This window comes from Rhipicephalus sanguineus, chromosome 2, assembly GCF_013339695.2.
Source record: "Rhipicephalus sanguineus isolate Rsan-2018 chromosome 2, BIME_Rsan_1.4, whole genome shotgun sequence".
NCBI lineage: Eukaryota > Metazoa > Arthropoda > Arachnida > Ixodida > Ixodidae > Rhipicephalus > Rhipicephalus sanguineus.
Window position 1 is genome coordinate 53,313,057 of NC_051177.1, and position 12,497 is coordinate 53,325,553.

Below are 12,497 nucleotides of genomic sequence, written 5' to 3' on the forward strand. Positions count from 1 at the left end.
TCGGTTGGTCCTCCTACCTCGCGCGCCCATATCCGTCGGTCGGCGAGAGCCGCGAGCCGGCGGGCGCGCGAGCCCGTGGAGACCTCAACTTCTGTCTTGAAATTTAGATGTGCTGCGCAAGCAGAAAGAAAGAGCAGGAACACAGTTTTTTGCGTCCCTGCTCTTTCTTTCTGCTCGCGAAGCGCATCTAAAGTTCACGCATGAGCCAGCTACTCTGCAAGAAAGTCTTGCTCAACTCCTATCACGTGACTTCCGCGACGCAGTGCGAAGAGAATAATACGTACAGCGTGCCGCTGCTTGCCGCGCGAAGGTCGCCGACGCGCGGGACGCCGTGGCGGCATGCATTCCGCAGTAGTTGCCGCGCTATCGCTCGACAAGTCGGCTTAACCGCGTTCAATTCCGGGATTTTAACTGCGCCCTGTCGTCGTCTCATGTCTCGCGTTGTCGTCACGCAGGTCCAACGTTTGATACACGTAAGCCGAGCAAGCGGCACATTTGGAACACCAGCGCGCGCTTGCCCGTGAAGGCCAGCGTCGCCGAAGAGCGTCCGCAGAAGACAGCGAAGCGACAACGACGCCAGCGCTGGCAGTTAGAAGCACCGTGCTCGGAGTCGGAGCAGCAAACAGCAGAAAAATACTAGAAAGGAGACCATAAAGCATAAAATAGATAATAACGAAAACAAATCAGATAATGACAAGAAAAGAGCGAAAGAGGATAGAAAATATCACATAATCACACGTAAATAACAGAAGAGAGTACAAATGAGCAGATAAACACAATGGAAACACAGGCGAACCACTGCTCCTCAGTTCGTACAGCTTTCACTTGTGGTGGAACTGGGTTTCGCTTTTTTTTTTTCGAGTGACGTGGCTGTGACGCCGCTGGTAAGTTGTGTCTGTTTGCCGCGCAGATAATTATCTCCTGGGCAATCTGCTCAGCTTCTTCATCGCCGGTTCGAACACCGTGGCGGTGACCCTCCAGTGGCACGTCTTGAACTTGGCCGACAAGCCAGACACAGTGCAGTCCAGGATTCGCCGAGAGATCGACCAAGTGGCGGGAAGGGAGAGGCCTCCCGCGTGGGAGGACAGAAACAAGATGCCCTACACGATGGCCTGCATCTGGGAGATGTACCGATGGAAGACTGTGTCACCCCTAGGTGTACCCAGGAGGTAAACAAAACAATTGCGTATGTGTAATAAGCACTTCTATCAATATGTGCTAAAAGGCCGGGCCCTGAGTTTGACGATGTCTTAGAAGCCCGCCGAGTCGGCAGCGTAGGTCCTTCTGATCTATTAACAGAGACTTAAGCGATCTCAGTACAGTATTTAGTTTAGTTATCGGTTTTAGACGTGTGCATCGCCGATGATCGTGGTGCGCCGCCCAAACTAGCTTTAAGCCACTTCAATAAAACTTCATTTGGGTCTAGTTGGTACGTAATCCTGAGGTTAAAGTTACAGCGCCAAAGCACAAGACAGTGCTTGTGTGTGTCGTGTATTTCCTCTAAGGGGCGTCTTGCGTGTTTGCGCTGTAACATTAACCATAGCCTTAAGCCGCCGCTGTTGTGGGGAGCGGCACTGTTAACGCGATAGCGTTAAAGAGTTCCTTTCGCAGAAATTCCGGTGTTGGTGTCGTCGGTTATGAGCGAAAGATCGGCGTTCTCGAACCCAAACCACGATCTTTTTACAGACGGACAATGAAAAATTAGGGCAGCTTCGTAATAGCGGTGCCAAGCCTGAAGGAAGTGCGGAGCTGGACTGCCTGCCTTGTTTCTCTTTGCTTCTATCTCTTTTCTGTCTGTTAATTTCTATTCCTCTTTATTTCTCTGTCTTTATCACTCTTTCTATCTTTCTTCCCTTTCTTTCTATCTCTCCTTATTTCTCGCTTCCTCTTTCTTTCTTTCTCTCCCTTTCTTTGATTCTTGCTTTCTCTTTTTGTCTTGCTCTCTCTTTTTTCTATCTGCTTTTGTGTCTGTTTCTGTTTCTATATATTTCTCTCACTGTCTACTTCTTTATCCGTATATGTCTTTTTCTTTCTCTCTGTTTCTCTTTCTCTTTCTTCCTATCTCTTTTTATCTATATATATATATATATATATATATATATATATATATATATATATATATATATATATATATCTGTGCTCATTCTCTCACCAATCTCAGTTACTCCATCCCACACCGGACAAATCGGAGTACGGGTTCTGGGAGCGAAGCAAAAGATTCAGAAGACGACGAAGAGAGCGCGTGCCGGTTCATGATGATGATTGTTTTCTGTTTGCTCTGCACGGACTAATGGCCGGCTTAAACAGCTCCGCTCTTTTAAAACAATGAGGCTTACAACATACGTGTTTCTTCAATTTCTATAAAATTCATTAGACTCTGCGCGTCCCCGTGCATTAGGACTAATTTCGCGGACGATTGCTTTCACACGTGCTAGTGAACGAGCCGTCTAAGTACGGAAAGCCAACATTTTAAAAGCGGAGCTCCTACGCTTTTCTTCAGGCAACTTGTATGGGTGCCCGCTCACGCGGGGAATCCGGGGAATGAGGCGGCCCACCGTGTAGCCCGAGGTTTGATCAACCGGGAGGTGGACCCCTCCACCCTGGACTTCCCGCAGGAGGCAATCACCACATATAATGAAATTACAGCATATTATAGAGAGAACCGCAAAACATACGCGGCCCCGCATACAGACCTCACAAGGGCACAGGCTACGATCTGGAGGCAAATTCAAACAGATTCTTTTCCCAGCCCCCATCGGCTGTCAAAAATTTACCCGGAATCAATCCAACCGCACTGCCGACATTGCGGCTGCCTGAAGGCTACCCAAAATCACATTCTTTGGGAATGCGAGGGAAACCCGCCTCCAAAAGCAATACTGCCAGCTTCCTCCCTCGAGGCGTGGGAGTCACTCCTGTCTTATGTGGTTATCACTGTATATATCATAATCGTCACCCAGCACCTGGAGTAGCATGTCAGGCGAACAGCCAGGCAAACATCTCCAGCTTCATTAAAATGTTTATCTCTCTCTCCTGTCATCAAATGACCAACGTATTCAGACAGAAGTTATCAACTGGGCCGAAAAGGTCGTGGCAAGCTACTTGCCACCACCATTCGAACCACCGGCAAGCTAAATTCAACGACCTCGCTGTGCCGTCAATAAAGTTGTTTCTCTCTCTTCAGGCCATGCGGAGTCACCAGAAAATTGTCATCTTCTACTCCCTCTCTGAACGTGTGCGCGCCCGGCTGCTATCTTCCTCTACGTCCTCTCCATATTCTTCTTCGCTGCTAGAACACATGCGCCGATTTGCCCAGCGCAATGCGCAATAGCTCTTATAGGCGAGAGCACGAGTACAGAACAGCTATTTAAGCTAGCCGTAATGTGTCCGACCCTATCTGGAAAAATAAACAGGTATGAAAATGTTCCGCTGCCGGGAATCGAACCTACGACATCTCGGTCCGCGACACGTGCCCGGCGCACTACAGACTAAGCCACCGAAGCACATGAGCAACGCCCCACAAACTCGCCTTATATATCTATCACACATTATCTCTCGCACGGCGCTCTCTGTTGCCGGGGCTACAGGCGGGACGTGAAGTATTGCGTCATGACACTTACTAGTGCCGATAGGAAACGATCTGGTGACGAGGCAGTTAAAGCATGGCCTCGGAGAGCGCGCAATCTCGGAGGTCATGGTTAAAGCGTATCGATACCAGCGAGAAACACTGGCCGCGTTGTCACTAAAAAGGAATAAGGCAACAGTTCGCCCAACACTAGGGAACGGGAAAGGCAACGGCGGCTACGAGAAGACCCTGAATCGATGGAAGGCCTGCGCCGACGGACGTGCCCGTAGATCTATGAGAGGTGCGAACGCTTGGTTTCATTGCGATTTTGCCTCTGGTCGGACATCCATGTCTTTGACAGTATGAGAGGTGCGAACGGTTGATTTTAGTGCGAGTTTTTATCTTTGGAGTTTGGACATCCGTGTCGTGTATACGACTGTGTGGCTTAACTCGAACCTCTCTGCGCTGAGAATCAACGCAGAAATAACCTAGCATCACCTAGCTAACGCCTAGCAACGACCTAGAAGCAACCTAGGAACAACCCTCATCACCTATAGCTAAGGCCTAGAAACAACCTAGAAGCAACCAGATTAGTCTTCAGAATCGTCCAGTTTCGCTGTTTCAAGGCTTGCGCGGCTTAGTGCTTAGTGCAAGCTTCGCCAATTTTTTAACGTTTAACAGCGTGTTATGCGAGCTTATAAGCGGCTAAGTGTGGCAAATTTTCACATTTATATCGTAGCGTATTTTACCGCTTGTAACTTGCGACCTGTTACTATTCAAATACTGCCACTATTTCAATTTGCTTCGATTTCGTTTCGAACCAAAAAAGTGATATTCACACAAGCCTCGTTCCAATTCTTAAAAATATTGTGTAAATTAGTTGAGTCATGATAAAATCACTTTGTTTTTATAATATGTGATATATAATATTGAAATCATTCGGTTCTAAATTATTCTACCTAATCACTATTCCCTTTTAACTTGCTTCGAACCTGAAATGTATAATTTACACACCGCCACTTATAGTAATCTGATCCTGGGGGAGAGTTTTCAGAAAGCATAATTTTTTTCCGTAAAGAGAGTAGCGCTTGAAATTTTCAAATAACGCAGTCTGCTGGCATTCTTCTTTGCTTTATCCCACTGATCGTTTCAGCGCCGGTGAAGACACGTTCTTCGACAATTATTACATTCCGAGAGGAACTACCATTTCTCCCAACGTGTGGGCGGTGCACAACGACCCTACGCTCTGGAAGGAGCCATCCAAGTTCGACCCGGCCCGCTTCTTGAGAGAGGACGGCTCCTTAATCCAACCTAAGCCGGAGTTCCTGATCCCATTTTCGATAGGTAATAATCCGATGTCTGCTGTATGCACTTCTCAGACATGCACTGGAGATTGTTCTCAGCAGCCAAGTCTAGGCTGCTGAGAACAGTTTCACCGCGAAAGCTGTTATGAGATAATAACAGCCGAATTTGTTGATGTAGTTGTCCACCGCCGCCGCCAGTATCTTCAACAGCTATCGCACGCAATGAGAAGGAAATATCTAAGACAAAGCAGGACTTGAACCCAGGCCCTCTGCGTGACAGTCAAGTTTCTACCACAGAGCCACGCCGGTGCTGTAACCTCATTTGCAAAAAGACCCTATACAGGCGTCATGTCGGACACTGAATCACGTTCAAGATGCAACATAGCGTGGTAGAAGAGTAAAACAACCAGGCGTCGCACAATGCGAATTGTGTTGCGAGTGGGTGGTTTGAATATTTCTACTCATTACAAAGAGCTCAGCCATAATTTTTCATCGTTATCAGCCGCAGCATCAACAGAGTGTATATGATGCCTCACAGTCGCGTAGTCGGTACCTCGCTTCTCCGCAGAATGATGAATAATGGCAATAATGGCATAGTGGGTACTTCCCTACTTCGCAAAATTGTGATTTATGGCGTAGTGGGTACCTTACAACTGTACTAATAGTCGCCTCAAGAGATTACAACGGGCTGTAGAAAGGCAGCTCCACCAGCTCTCGCTGTGAGTAAGCCTTGCTTTTCAAAACTGTTTGTTTTAAATTAAGGAAAAATCTGCACAAACAGATTGTGCAAGCTGGGCCGCCCTATACCGCGACAACAATGCAGTGTTTAATAAGATTTTGAAAATAGTACCGTGAAGTTTTAAAAAGTACACTCAAATTTAACCTGATCATCCGAGCATTGCATCAGCAAACTTCCCAGTCTTAATTTGGCGTTGTTACGATGAGTACGAAGAACCTGCTATGACTCTAGTACCTTAAATTCTCACTTATTAAACAAAACAGGTGGCTGACAAAGCAAGGTACTTCGCAGAAGTCTTCAGGATAAGCCGAGTGCCAATTTCTTTACTGTTAGAGCCGTCTAATATAAAGTCTTTCTTAAGAAGAAGACCAAGTTCAGTCGATTAATACTTAAGGAAACTACATTGAGCTGGTTATGTATAGTTATAAGATTATAAATGGTTACGAATTTATGTACTAGGAGTCGCTCCTTGCCCTCCTACTTTTCCCAGCTTGGGTGGGGGTGGACGGAAAAACTCTGAAGTGGCCCTTTCCTCTTCCCCTCCGGTTCCTCCAAGTAAATAGCCTACGTAAACTGTGTAAGCTCAAATTTTCTTAGAAAAACATGTGGGCGATTATGACGTTAAGCTACCCCGCATTGCTTCCTTCCGTATAGGTCGTTAGCTGGTAATGATTGGTCGAAATTTTCTGGGTCATGCTCACAGCACCTGCTCGTAAAATGGCGCAACTAAACACGCTTAAGTGATCCAATGTGTAATCACCACTTACACATGACTGCGTAAAAAAATAGTAATAATGAACTATTTTCAATACGGCGTATCGTTTGTCATTGGTTCTTCGCTATTCGTCAAAATTTTTCAATGTGCCATAAAATCGCCTCCTTGTTACACGACGTCACAAGTCCGCGAAAACTCGCTGCGTTAAAATGAAATGTACACAAAAGCAGAACATTACTGTGCTGAACAAAAAAAGTCACAGTTTCTCCGCAAGGGCGAAGCAATGAATGCGATAGCAAGAAACTAATGCTATACGAAGTGAGGCTCGCCAATGGATACTCTCAGTTTGAACAGCGCTCTTGTTACAAAGGCGGCCGAAGCAGCGAAGGAAACTAGCGTGCTTCAAGTGTCGAGCTGTTACACTTGATAGTTCGCGCTCATCTTCTGTTTGTTCGTTTAGCGGCGTCCCTTGAGCTCGAGTGACTTTCGTACGCTCCGTAACATGAGCACGGACATCACGGTGAAAGCTCGAAACATCCCTCTTCCCCTCACCACGAGAAAACCGCGCGAGCAGCCAGCGGAAGGGCAAGGTTCTCTCTGCGCAAATATAAGAAGAAGCGAGCGAGCTCCCCGACGACTTTTAAATCCGCCAGTCATGCTCCTCGCGCCATCTAGCTGGCTGGTAATGAAGAAGCGCTTATAAGCGCCTGCCGTCTCTGAGTCCTGCCAGCGGTAAAGGGTGTGTATATAACGCTCGCCGTTAGCTACCTGAAGGATCTGCGCTTTCTGGCGTAGTGGTTAGCGCCACGCGCTGCGGAACGCCAGGTCGCTGGTTCGATTCCTCGCTTTGGAAGCATTTTTCTGAATTATGTTTCTTTGGGACTTTGATATATATATATTGTGAGGCAACGTTTAGGACTCTCAAGACTCTTCTTTAGTGTGCCGAGTATGAGCCCCACAACCCAAACACAGTTGGTGATGATGAGTATGGACATATGAGAACATGAAGGGCATCAACAATGCTCACACTAATCTCCCCGCGCGCGCGAGCGTCCGGCCCGGCCGCGATTTAGGCGGGAAAGGTACGCCGAACGAATGGCTTGAGACTCGATACGTGCACTATCTCAGAAGCACGGGAACGACGGTGCGAAGAGACCTCGACGGGGATGACAAGATAGTTCACTGGGAATGTTTGTTCACGAACAACGTAAGGTCCAAGGAAGTGTGATTGAAATTTCTCACACAATCCAGGAGTACGAACAGGCGTCCAGAGTAGTACTTCATCGCCAGGATGGAAGGTGACGTCGCGATGAAAGCTGTCATAACGCTGCTTACGGTCTTGTTGACTGGCCTCTGTGTTGAGGCGAGCACGTTGCCGACATTCGTCAAGCCTAGAGACGAAGTGTTCTGGTGTTGTTCTTGAGATTTTCGTTGTTGCATTGAAGAAAGAGGCGTCGATGGCTAATGTCGGCGCACGACCGTAGACCAGGTAGAAAGGTGAATAGCCGGTAGTGCACAATATATATATATATATATATATATATATATATATATATATATATATATATATATATATATATATATATATATATATATATATATATATACGGTGAATGAAGGTGACGGCAAAATACAGCCGAGACTGTCCATATAATTGCTATCGCAATAAAAAGAAAACTAAGGAAACACTCATGGCGTGCGTTCGGTTGAGGTTAACAAATCCCCGTGAAAATTAAAGCGAAGTTTTGCCCTATGGCGTTCCTCATAATCCACTGAGAATTTTTGAGATGTTAAACACAATAATTTAATTATAAATAATCTCTTGCGCAGTTACTTCGCTCTATCTGATACTTACAACGTGTTTCCATACTTACTCCTCTCCTTTAGACTTTGTACACAAACTCGGAATGTCACTTCATAAATATCAAGCCGTAAAGATGAGCTAACTAGAATATGACAAACAAGAATCTCCACTGCTTCCATTAAGACGTACATCTCCAATAAAAGGCGATACGCGTATGATTCTGCGTATTCACCGTGGTAAACCGTACACGCATGTTCGGCAATGCTAAAACACGCTGGTAGCTCATGCGTAGTCTCATTTTTCAGCCCGGACATCATGCACGTTTTTTTGTGTGCACGCAGCACAAACACTGAGATGTACGCACTCGCAGATCATCGCGTCAAATAAAATGTCCAATCCTGATGTTCCGTCGACAACCGGTCACTGCAAATGGCCCTGTTAGACACAACGCTCGCCAATGTTTTCGCAAACAAGATACATCGTTATTCACGCAGCACACACCACACACAATATTGTCAGTTTCAACGTCCGCAAAGGTGAACCGATATTGTCGCTGCCTTTCAACGCACACTACACGCCACAGTAAACGCGGCACATTTTCGAAGACGATGCCGCTTTTCCTCGCACAGACCACGTGGGTTCACTTCTCCAAGTTAAACAGCCAGCAGCGTGGCAAATTTTTCGTCACGCAGTCCACGACACATTTATACGTTCTTTGACACATACCACAAATAATCTTGGAACCGAAAGATGAAGGAAAATGTTTAAAAGAAAAAGAAAACGTGCGCCAAACACCGTGCGACTGTATACCACGCTGAGCAGGCAGCGGGAGTGTTTTGCCAACCACCGCCGTTGCACGTGCGCCGAGAGGTCACGTGACCTGACGTCATGGGCCGTGAGTGACGTAGGCCGGTAGATGTCTATTTCTTGCTATCGCATTCATTGCTTCGCCCTTGCAGCGACACTGTGACTTTCTTTTTATCCAGGGACAGTGACAACTAGACCGCTTTGAATTATTCTAAGAATCACGTGCCAGATAAATCGGTTAGATTGAAAAATCTCGCTAGTACGGCGATGAACTTGTAATTTCATTTTTCGATTCTTACGCGACTTGAGAGGCTTGAGCTCCAAACCCGACGTCGCTTTAAGCAAAGCTCAGACTACCGGATCAGTCAGTCACTGACTAAAACAAAAAGAGAGAGAGAGAGAGAAAATAGCGCAAGATTGAGAGGACTTCGCTATGACACGAGTTGTCGGTACCACTTACATCGATAACGTCCAGGCGTTATACTCAATTAGACATTTATTACGACATGCGCGAAATGCACTAGTGCGCAGAGCTTGTGCGCAAACCTTGCGCACAAGCTTGCCCTCCTTCCCTCCCACTTTTGAGACTGGGAGAGAGTTAAAACGCTGCTAAGGTTCCTGCCATGACGAAGACAACTGCTCATCTCAAAATGTTCGCTCCAGTGGTATGTCAGTTTTTCGAGACCAGTTAACATCCCTGACTTTCATCTCTCTCTTGTTCCTTCCTTCCCTCCCTCTTCAGCGATTGTCATCATTTCAAGCCTCCATCTTTCCTGAACTTAGGTTTTGTGCACCTTTATGATGACATGAATGTACCACGGCAGCACGCGCGTCATTCGCAATCTTCCTCTGGACGGAGGCTTACAAATTCAGAGCGGGAAGTTGTGCAGCCAGACACGTTATTTATTCCTTGCCTTTAAATCGGATGACTTGCCCCCACGTCGGCGTTTCAGCGTCCTACCACAAAGCTCATAAAGCGGCACATGCCCTTATGCAGACAATTAGATAGCGTAGCGCAGTTTACGCGAAGTAGTGATTTTTACTTTCCTTTCTAACCACGCGGCCAACGTTTCGTATATGCCTTCAGCTAAAATATAATCAGCGCGTAACGTACGGCGCGGTTAAGTGCGCCACATGCTATTTCGCTATACGAAGCGCTATGCAACGATATTGCACGACAGTAGTCTGGCGCTAGTGTAATGACATACGATACAACGTATCATTGCAGTACCCTCGTTGTATATTGCCTCACTTCTAATCCCTCTATCGTGAATTGCACGCTTGCCTCCTTCGCGTGGGCACGTTACCCTAGCCTCCATCCATTAAAGCAAGACGACGCAACATCAAACATATACAACGCTAGATAAACCCCGGTCTCAGACGCATTTTCAGACAAATACCCGTGGTCGTTCTCATAACGTCAAAACTGAGTTGTGACACGTATAGAACCACTGCTGCGCATACTAAAGAAGGGGATAGATCAAGACAAGAGCTCTTTTTTTTCTTTTGGTATACGCAACCTACCGAAACCAACAGACAACTTTCAAGGTCAAATTCAAAGTAAAGTTCAAACAAGTGAAATACGGGATGACGCATTCGCGCAGGCGAGCAAGACGCGATTCGCTTACGCAATATTGAACTTGGCTTCAGCATCTTCACGTTTACTCGAAGCCGAGTGTGTGCGACTATTACACAGACACGTTCAAAGATACTTGAGACGCTCGCTCGCTGATCGTTAAACACTATCAATGTTAAGTGTTTTTTTCTTCATCTGTTTGTTCTTATATGTTGCATAATTCTTTGTTTTTTTCCGAGAGAAATGGGCTCACCTCCCTTTTTCTCAGTTAACTATACAAGAACATTTCACATTTTATTTGTATTCCAATTTCCTTCCAGTTACGCGGTGTTGTGCTCCTTTCATGTGTTGCTTTTAGGTTTTCTTTCGCGCTGAAAGACAACGTTGCTTCAGTGATGAACAATTCATAACCACGGAATTAGGCCTCATAGCCTTAATTATATCGCATATGACGAAATCAGAGTCTTACTCGCAGGCTTACAAATCTCTACATTGGTATTCGGTTCGCAGGCAAACGAATGTGTCCCGGCGAGAATCTGGCCTCCGTGGAGATATTCCTGTACCTAACCAGCCTGGTGCAGAAGTATCGCATCATCCCCGAAGGCGACAAGATTCACGGTCTCGACTCGATCGACATTCCACTTGTGGAACTCAACAAGCACAAAGTGCGGTTCGTGCACCGCTAGTTGGGCCCAACCGCTGCGACAGAACACTAGAAACAATTTTGAGAGCGAGCCTTATAGTTATCCAAGAGAAATTGCTGTGAAGGGCGACAAGGAAGAAGCAGGATAGATAAAGGAGAACGGTTTTAGAACATTATAAATAAATGGCTTAAAGCGTACTGCTTTCCCTGAAACTTTACATTTGCCGCACATGCCATGTCTGCCAGATGAACAAAGTAATAAACTTTGCTAAAACTGCTGCTTGGGCGAGTTGGTTCATGATTCAGATATATTTACCAGCGCAAGAAAGACGGAACATTTAGGAAGGACACACGCACACACTGTGTGTGTGGGGGTTAGGGTTAAATCGTACCTTGTATAGGTTCATGCGTGTATGTGTGCGTGTATATATACACATGCAAAATTTAAAATATTCGGGGGGGGGACGAGTGGAGGTTAACCCCCCCGAACATTCGGGGTTTGTCGTACCGTCCGTTGACTGCCTGACCCTGGCGTACCCCCGGGGTGGGTGGGGGGGGGGGTTAACCTTCACTCCCCCCCCCCCCTGCTACGCCAGGGTCAGGCAGTCGACAGACGGTACGCATACCTACCGCTTGAATTTATTTATTTAGACTTTGCTACATGCAATGTATCCCGAAGCTTATGCAAGAGACTGCAAATTTTGAATGTAGCCGAACACACTACCACATAGTGTGGGAATATAACAAGGATCCACGAACAACGCCTATCCAGTCATCAACAAAGGACCAGTGGGAGGCACAGCGGAAAACCCCAAATCTCGAGGAACGAGCGGCAGCTGGTGGACAGGGTTAGGCTAGCAGCTTTCGGGCGTAGTAGCCTGGTTAAGGAAACAAAGTTTAATTCTCTCTGTCTCTGACGAGAACAAAAAGAAAGGGGAAGCGGTCAGACGAACGCAAGCTTTTCCAGCTCACAATAGGCACCATCGCAATCCTGGTTCCTTTGGAATATATTCGTGTTTTAAGCGCGCAAAGGCGCATTGTTTTCAGTTCGTAGGCCTCGATAAGCGCCCTAAAACGTCCTGCCAGGCTGAAGAAAACGTGCAGGGAGTGCACGTGATCAGGATTTGCCAGGTCGGAAATTCTTTCTACAGATTCTTGTTTAGTGCTAGTACGTCCGTCGAACACTCTTTTCCGTTGAAAGCACATTTAATTTCTCAGCCTACACAGTATGCTTCTTTATTAAACAAAATACAGTTCGTCTAGAACGAAACAATCAACAAAGAAATCTCGTTCAGTTTATGGCAGAAATTGAAAAACGAAATAAGTTAACTGTCCACTTCGCATGAC

General features: G+C 46.4%; 1 protein-coding gene across 1 annotated transcript in view; it reads left to right on the forward strand.

The window, feature by feature from the left end:
• The window catches only part of LOC125757143 (cytochrome P450 2A7-like), a 45,217-nt gene extending 33,875 nt beyond the window's left edge, over positions 1-11,342 (forward strand). The window contains exons 6-8 of the mRNA XM_049412352.1: positions 911-1,169; positions 4,716-4,906; positions 11,018-11,342. Of these exons, the coding sequence (XP_049268309.1) occupies positions 911-1,169; positions 4,716-4,906; positions 11,018-11,193 (626 nt within the window). The 3' untranslated portion in view covers positions 11,194-11,342. The remainder of the gene's footprint in view (positions 1-910; positions 1,170-4,715; positions 4,907-11,017) is intronic.
• Positions 11,343-12,497: the final 1,155 nt, after the last annotated feature.